Here is a 9,049-nt window from a genome sequence, read left to right as displayed (position 1 = left end):
GGGGTGGGGGGGGGGGGGAGGAAAAAAAAAATCATGCATCACTCATCTCCAGAAAAAGTAGGAAAGTTCAGGATAAAGGCTGCTTCTGCACGGTCAGCCATGACCCTCACTGCAGGTCACTAATTTGTTAGTTAAATAAAAGTCAAGAGGAAGAAAGGCAACCAAACGAGCAGAAAGTGAAGAGACGCAAGTACAAGGCAGGCTAGGAGTGGTTCTGGTCCTTACATCAGTCCCAAAACCCCATCCTTCAAGCTCCAGTCACAGGCTGGTGACCAGCTGCATCTGTCCATCTCCTTCACTATGGCTGGTTCCTGAGCCTGGTGTCCTTCCCCACTCGGTCTTCTGGGAGCTGCCTGGTAGAAGGTCTGCATGGGGGCCCCACGAGAACCCAGGGCTGGCTTCCCAGAGCTGTAATACAACTCTTCAGGGGGCTGGGCGGAGCGGGGCACCACCTCAAGAGGTTCAGGACTGCTGTCGGGGTAAGGTGAGTCTCGAAGGTTGGTGATGCTGGTGTACAGGGAGTCACGGGCAGGGGAGTCCGGTGCTCTGCTGCCTCCCTGTCCGCCAGCATTCTGGCCACTGTGGCCGCTGTGTCCCAGGCTCTCAGTGAGATCGGCTGTGTAGCTCTCCGACTCCTCAGGGTCACTCTGGTAGAGGACTGACTGGGCACGCTGCAGGAGCAGGGGCTCCTCTAGAGCCTTATAAAGCAGCTCTACATCCTGTGGCGTGCGCTGGTGTCCCTCCCGCAGAAAGTCCTCTTCTTCATCTATGCTTATTGATGGTTCAGTTGGAACCCCCGCTGCGCCTCGCCCAACACCACCATGAGGACGTCCCTTGGCCAGGCTGCCACACACCCTGTCTCCTACCTCACTTCCACCTGCCCCACTTCCTCCTCCCACACCACCTCTCAGGTTGTTGTGCACAAGCTCAGAGATGATCATCTTCTCAAAGGCTGCTGCGTCGGAGAGGTTTCGCCGGATACCTCCACCTCCCACAGTGTCCGAGCTACGGGGATTAAGTAGAGGTGGGGAAGTGTCTCCGCCCCCACTGCCTAGGAAGTCGCAGCTGCCTCCGCCCCCTGGGCCGCTGCGTAGGGAGTAGCTGTTGTTGAAGTTACCATTCAATGGCAAAGTTTCCATCCCGCAGGGATCCCGTGCCTTGGATAATGTGCTCTCTGCACACACAAAAGACAGACAGGGCACAGAAGAAGACAGAAGCACATTGGTGTTACACCATTATACTCATTCTTAAATGTCAAAATGAGAAATAAAATATATATCACAACATAAATAAAAGATGAACACTGCAGTGAACCAAGGCAAACTGCTTACTTGGGTCACGGAAGGTTCCTGTACATCCAAGAGAAAGTCATGGAACAAATGGAAAGATGTGCATCTGTTAGCATTGCTTAGTGATACATTTAAGACATTAATAGGAACCATTCAATTTTTTCCCTCTTCATTGTGTTTCATCCTCTTCATTCATTCATCCACCTATATCTCCACAAAAACACAAGGTCCAGTATCATGATGAAAACCCACTATAATCATAATAATAATGATAGAGCCTTCATTATAATTATAAATACATACAAAATTTGTCCTCTGTATTTAACCCATCCTAATTACAGTTAGACACAATCCAACCACTAGGAGCAGTGGGCTGCCACAGTCCGGCACCTGAGGACCAACTCCAGATGTGGAGACGCTGCCGTGGTCAGGGGCAGACTCTAAATAAGCATGTTTTTGATTGTGGGAGGAAACTGGAGTGCCAGGGGGAAACCCACACAGACAGGGACAACATGCAAACTCCACACAGAAAGACTGGGAAACGATCCCACGACCTTCTTGCTGTGAGGCATCAGTGCTAACCACTAATCCACCATGCCGCCTTCATGCTTCTACATCAAATGCTATCGGAAGCTATGGTGGTACTTATGCTTCAGCACTTCAGCAAGACGTTCCCATTTTAACCCCACGGAATCACAGAAGAGCTGTGATTGTAGTGTTACATTATTTATCGCTGATGTCTTTAATTGCTGCATTTAGCATTTCCAGTGGATAACAGCACCTCACTTGAAAGTGGACAGCTCCACGCGCACAGGGTTGTAGTATTGAGGAAAAAGGCATAAATGATAGGATTTCTGATGTGCTAATTGATTAACGCCAACCTGTCAGAGTGCACAGGATACAGCAGACACCAAAGCTCCCTGAGGTGAAGCAGTGAGGAAGAAGGGTAAGGTTTTGTGTTTTTCATTAAGTGTGTACTTTTATTGTTTAATGGTTGTTTTCATTGTGTATTTTGTACAAATAGTCTATTGTCTCTGAGTTCTTTTTCTCTCTCCTCCAGCTGTTTTTCTAAAATTATTGATGTTTTTTAAATTAACATTTTGCTGCAGTAGCTATAATATGCTGCCATATTGAACTGATACTGTTGCAGGTGGGTGATGATAATATTTGCAGGTTAGCAGACTGTCAGGGTTTGGGAACCTGCTTATGTAAGGCACATCTGAGTGTTGCACCCATTGCACAGCACTGATATTTTGATGTGGTTTATGTTTCCTACGGTGCAAATGATTTATGGTGGAGTACAATATCAATGCACCACCTGTGCACCCGGTAACACCTCTTTTTAGATCAACACCCCCACATGAGTGCAAGTGGTATCGTAATTTGGAAGATGCAGACACAGAGTGTAAAAATAACAACTGTTGAATGGAAACTAGCAATGGCAATGGCTTTTCACTGAGTGCAAGCTTGGACCCAATATCTTCATGATGCAAATGTGATTTCACTGATTTTTAGTTTTGTTTATAAGCAGGCAGTGGTGGGCACAGCTAAACAAAAAGTTAGCTTCGATAACCATTAATCCGATAACTGAAAAGTTATCTTTTATGACGCTAAACCGATAAACTGCTAAAAAATGTATCTTTATTACAGATAACCAATAACATTTAGTATTGATTTGGACACGACCACATTAGATTTCACTGTTGACTTCTGATAAACCAGTTTCACTTTCACTTTTCGCTGCTGGGTAAATTCAAAGATCACAAACACATAAAAATGCATGAAAAATGAATGAATAAACAATAAAACCCCAAACACTGTCATCATCTTTCAAAAGCAGTAAAACACAGTATGAGAAGTCACAGTTTATCTCGGTATTATATACCATCATTTACGAACTAAAAAGCTTTAAACCCTGAGGTTTAAACAAACGAAATACATCCATTAATGTATTGATTGGCAGAGTAAAATAACACGTAGTAAATATAAATTCTTATCTGTTAGTTTCAGTGGGATTCATCTAAATAAATAATCCACATAAAGCGTTCTTTTAAAAAAAAATCCAGTGTCTGAACATGAAGAAAAGTCCTTCTGTACACACAACTGCGCCATGAGAGCTCCTCTCCCCCACCAAGTCTTTGCGATCAAATTACAGCCACAAAGAAATAAAATAAAATAATGTTAAAATTAATCCGTTTTGTTTTTGTGTTGAGCGGACAAGTCACTGTAACGTCCAAAGTTAACCTGAACTACACTACCCACAATGCTCCCTGTGTCGACAGGCCAATCACTTTTTGTGCTTAATGATGACATCATCAGCAAGCGACAGGCAGCCGGTCTGCTACAAACACACAACAGATGGACTAAAATGTTTGATTTCAGGGTTTATAAACGTTTTTGACTGTGAAACTTTGCTCGCTTTACCAGCAAAAAAAAAAAAAGTTATCAGACTGAAAGTTATCAGAACTAAATTTATTGGAAGATAATTGGTCCAATGATGGTTTTAAAACTTATCTGAAAAGCTAATCCATTAGCAAAAACATTATCTTTGATAATTATCTGTTATCAGATTAGCTGAACTGTGCCCACCACTGTTAGCAGGTTTACTGAAAAACTCTTTACCGGTTCTACACAAATAACTTGGTGAAATGGATTGAAAGTGGCCTGGAATAGAAACCAACTTTTAAAAAGCATTTTAACATTGCATGATTGGATGTAACTTGGTATTTAAAGGGTTAATTTTACAACAACAAATTAGAAGACAGAGGAAAAATTATGTGCAGCAAATAATCTGTCTTTATGAATTTGGGCTAACATATATTTTATTTAATCTATAATATATGTATGTTCTCCTTCACATATTTATCATTGTGTCAACTGTGAAGCTGATGGATTCAAAAGTTTACTGTGTCCACCAGAAAGCTGCTGTGTATTAGTTTGTTGATATGAGATCTTCAGGGGTTGTTGGCGAACTCACTGCAGCTCCACTCATATTTCAAGAAGGAGCCACTTTCTGGAAACACTGCATAATTTCACAAAACCTTTAATGAAGTTTTTATTATTATTATTTTGTTGCTGTTTCAGCTCAGCTTTTTTGTTCTTTGCAACTTGCTCAGTCCGCCTCCACAGTGACAGTGGCCCTCAGGGTTGACACATGAATTGCAAATTGCAGCATAAAAAAAAGCTTAAAAAAATAAAATAAGACTGTGTTTTTTCAGTGACATTAAGTTTATACTGGACTTGGGCTGTAACTGACCTACAAAAATTCAACACTGCACTTTCACTTTCAGTTTATATATATATATATGTGTGTGTGTGTGTGTGTGTGTGTGTGTGTGTGTGTGTGTGTGTGTGTGTGTGTGTGTGTGTGTGTGTGTGTGTGTGTGTGTGTGTGTGTGTTTAATTGAAGAGGTTTAAATGCATTGACCATTTTGGAATAACATCCATTTTTATACGCAATCCATCCATTTCCATAAGTAATTAGATAAACCAAAGACAAGTACTAGAAATCAATTTATAGAAATCATCACTTTTACAGCCAGTTTTCTGAACATAAGACAACATAAGTCAGAGGATGTAAATATAAACTTTTTCCAAGTCATTCAGTATTGTTGCACTTCTATTACATTAACCATTAAGATATACAAACAGTATGGTAAATCTGTCTGGAATCAGCAGTTCACAAAAACATGATTGACTCTGCAAGATGGACACTAGTGAGGGAAGCCACCATGACAACTCTGAAGGAGTGCAATTCCATGAGATGTAACGTCCACTGAATCTTGACTGTTTCATTTCAACACCACCGTGGTGGTATACAGAATATGCCATATCCTATATGACTATATGCTATATGACTTATAAAATAGACTGGAAATCAACTGAGATCAAATTACTCATGACAACGTAACACCTACGGGTGCACTGACCTGAAATATTACACTGAAAAAAGAGAATGTTTGAACCAACTTAATAAAGTGTTTCAATTTGTAAAAACCTGAATGAATTAAGTTGTTTGAATGCAAGTTTGTAAGTTAGAGTTGATTTAACTTTCAAACTTAAGTTCAAACAACTTAATTCATTTAGGTTTTTACAAAGTTAGGTTTTTACCCAGTACCAAATACATCCAGTTGTCACCTTAGATCACTAGATTAGATTAGATCCAGGACAATGTCAAGCTCAGACAGATTCCTCACTCATCTTCTCAAGTGCTGCAATCAGAGAATATGCTGAGTCTGCAAAGATCACAGCATCGTTTACAAAGCCTTTCCTTTACAAAGCACCTAATTCACCGGTTTCCACAAACATACACAACACACAGTCCATGCAAGCGCTGAACAATGTCGAAGCCAGAACAGACCCCTGATGAACGCCTGTTTTCTGTTTGAAAACTCAGAGTCTCTGCCTCCACTCACAGTATTGTATTGGTTGGCTATGATATCCAGTAGCTTATTGGGGATCCCACAAATTCTCAGGATGTCCCTGAGAGCGGTCCAATCAACTGAATCAAACACTTTGCGGAAAATCGGCATAGGCTGCAAATATACTGTAAGTGCCGATACTAATACCTGTGTTCTTTGAATACCCGTGAGGCTAAAATACATTTAACAGTAAATGTAAAATTCAGAGGTTAACACAAATGTCCGAGACCTATTTCCATTGTGACCCTCAAATAAAAAAAACAAATAAAACAAACAGAAAAACACAGAAAAACTAAGATGGAAGATGCATTAAAAAAAACCCTGTAACTATATGCAACTACACAGTGCAGCTCATAGTTCACAACAGACAGTAACCAAGTTCACAAGTGATTTACAATAAATTGAGCACTCCCAGTCAGTGCAAGTAAAAAATTGCATCTTCAATTTCATCATCTGTCAAATTCCAAGACTGCTGCCACCTCGGCCACCCTCGCGGGTCTCCTGATGAACAACGTATTTCAGAATAATGTTGGATTTTTTTTTTTTTTTTTTTTTTTTTGCAGAACCATAAATCCGGCTGAAGCCTTCCTAATGTCGGAGTACTTTTTTTCAACCTTGCATTTGACACTATATTTTCCCACCAGCAAAAATATTTACTACTGTAAAGGACTCCTGGATACACAGACAGTAAATCATATAAGTCCAGTAGCGTTGTGGCCATGTTTATTTAATGGCTCACCTTCAACACACCGAAAGATATGTCGCCGCTGCATATTATCATCACACAACAAAGCAAATGCCACATCCTTCCAAAAAAAGTAAAAAAAAAAAGTGGCCATTTTTAAAATTTAATGTGTTGTATGACTTTAATCAACGCTCTTCTTCAGTGGTGGTGTGGATAATTAGACATTGTAATGAAGTGCTCTCTCTTACTTCCTTCGCCCACTCCCTCTTCTAAAAATGTCTCAGCTGCCAGGCCCGTGGCCATCAGGCTTGACGTATTGTGCGGGGAGGATTTAAAATATTTAACAGAAACGCCGACTTAAATTTCACCCGTCAGACACAAAGGCCTTATGCTCTGCAGGCGCGCTCTCATAGTTCTCCTTTACGGTTGCTGGAGTAGCATGGTTACCACAAGATGTCTTATTTAGTACATATAGGCATCTAAAGAGCAGAGCGGGCGTGCAACAGCGTGCAAAAATACCCATCAGCGCATTCAAAGAGACGTGGTACACACATACAGTCATGCACAGTGAGCGCTCGCACCTGACCGACCTGCAGCCAGATGGACTGCCCCGCCCTGGACGCTGAACTGTCTGATTCCGTTTCTCAATGCTGTCTTGGTTTAAGAAGACAATGTTTTCTGCTTGGGAATGAGACTACTGTCCTCATGATTTCTGGCAGTCACAGATGTAGCTAAACTTCTAATCAATTTACGGCTGTTCTCATAAAAATTCAAGATCTGACCAGATGGCTAGTTAGGCTGTAGGCACTTTTTGGCACTGTTCTGTTTAGTCTAGTGAATCTGACAGCTCATAGTCTAAAAAAAGAAAAAAGAAGACAAAAAAAAAAATCAACACACACATGCTCAGATACACAGTAGACAATGTGTGAAACTACTGACAGAAAGACAGCAGACTAAATGCAGAGTTGTGCACAACCACAGGTGGCTCTACAGAGGGGGTTGATGAGGCTGTACCCCCCCGACCCACCCCAGAAAAATGTCAGCAACTCCACCATAACTAAATAGAAATGTGACATTTCTCACTCAAAATCATGTTTTTAACATTTTTTTTTACATTCACTGAATGTACTGAAATATAAATATACAAATATATAATCAGACCCAGACAAAAAAAATATTAAATATAGTGTCTGTGATCAGTATTAATAAGAAAACTGTTTCAATAGGAGGTTTTTCCACTGAAAACCTTTAAATGATGCCATCAGGAAAAGCTCAGCACAAATATGCAAGTTTGGTCAGTGTGCTCCGCCCCTTGTAAACAGCCAATCATATCTCATGCATGCAAACAGCTTCACGTTCTCCTCATGAACAAATTCATAGCACAGCCTGCGAAATGTAATGCATAAAAATATGTACATACCCCACGTTTGTCAGCCAGCAGGGGGTGACAGTGTGACCGATAACAAGGTGGTGGAATTTACATCCATTAAAAAAAGGGTGTAAATTTATTTCTTATCCTATATTATTATTGTAATTCTAATCCCAATCCTAACCCTAACCTTACCAAAATGTTAACACACATGTGAAGGGTGCATGTGGTGGATGTGCACAGAAATTTGTCAGAATATGCACAAAATATTGCACTTTTGGGCGATAGCATATAAAGACATGAGAATACTACATTATGTTACAAATGTGGCCTTGAGTCTTCCAAGTGCTTTTTGGGAAAGTACAGCTAAGGTCTTTTAAAGAAAGCCCTTCTTTGGTCTCCTCACCAATGAAGCTGTGCTCACAGTTTTTCCAGTCAATTCCACAGATGTATGTAAATCTTCAGTGTTGCCATCTTGGTGGCTTCCTTCACTAGTCTCCTTGAGAGATGGTGCACTTCTGTTTCTATTTCTTAATAATGACTGACAGGATAGACTTTTTTCTCTTTTTTGGACTTCACCAGGTTCAATGGAGCTGGTTCATGCTACCCCCATAATGCAATAGGTTTTGTTCGTTAGTTTCATGACTTGCTTTGGTATGTTAGCACAATACAAATATTTGCCAAACAACTATTTCAGGAAATATAAAATTTGGCAAAATTGATTAGCATTTTCTTTGATAAACACTTGGACTTCATGAAGGAACAGCTCCTCATGTCAAAAATGCAAACGTGATTATGAGTCTCATGAGGTTCTGTCTGTAGGTTTAACCAAATTATCCAAATTTGCATTTGTGTCCGATCAGATGGACAATTGCTGGGATAAACAATTGCTGTTAAAAAAAATGTGCACAACGGTCCTTGTGAATGGAATATTGATTTCATTTGATATCACAGTGCCCCAGAGGATTAGTGGTTACCACTGTTGCTTCACAACAAGAAGGTCATGGGATTGATACCCACCTGTGGCATTTATGTGTGGAATTTGCATGTTCTCCACGTGGTTGCGTGGGGTGTAGAAATACGGATAGATGTTGATAAGGGCTGAGCCCATATACAGTGAGGAAAATAAGTATTTGAACACCCTGATATTTTGCAAGTTCTCCCACTTAGAAATCATGGAGGGTTCTGAAATTTTCATCTTAGGTGCATGTCCACTGTGAGAGACATAATCTAAATAAATAAATAAATAAATAAATCCGGAAATCACAATGTATGATTTTTTTAA

General features: G+C 40.5%; 1 protein-coding gene across 6 annotated transcripts in view; it reads right to left on the bottom strand.

Moving 5' to 3' along the window:
* Window positions 1–10: 10 nt before the first annotated feature.
* adgrl1a (adhesion G protein-coupled receptor L1a) overlaps window positions 11–9,049 on the bottom strand; it is a 381,665-nt gene continuing 372,626 nt past the window's right edge. For 3 of the 6 annotated variants that reach the window (XM_034190600.1, XM_034190604.1, XM_034190602.1), the window contains 2 exons: window positions 1,332–1,349; window positions 11–1,174 (listed from right to left, as the gene is read on the bottom strand). In XM_034190600.1, coding sequence (XP_034046491.1) covers window positions 222–1,174; window positions 1,332–1,349 — 971 coding nt within the window. In that variant the 3' untranslated portion in view covers window positions 11–221. The remainder of the gene's footprint in view (window positions 1,175–1,331; window positions 1,350–9,049) is intronic. The other 3 variants (XM_034190603.1, XM_034190605.1, XM_034190606.1) reach the window with 1 other exon arrangement.

Source organism: Thalassophryne amazonica, chromosome 16 (genome assembly GCF_902500255.1).
Source record: "Thalassophryne amazonica chromosome 16, fThaAma1.1, whole genome shotgun sequence".
NCBI lineage: Eukaryota > Metazoa > Chordata > Actinopteri > Batrachoidiformes > Batrachoididae > Thalassophryne > Thalassophryne amazonica.
The sequence above is the reverse complement of the archived record's forward strand: the minus strand, read 5'-3'. Positions and strand labels throughout refer to the sequence as shown.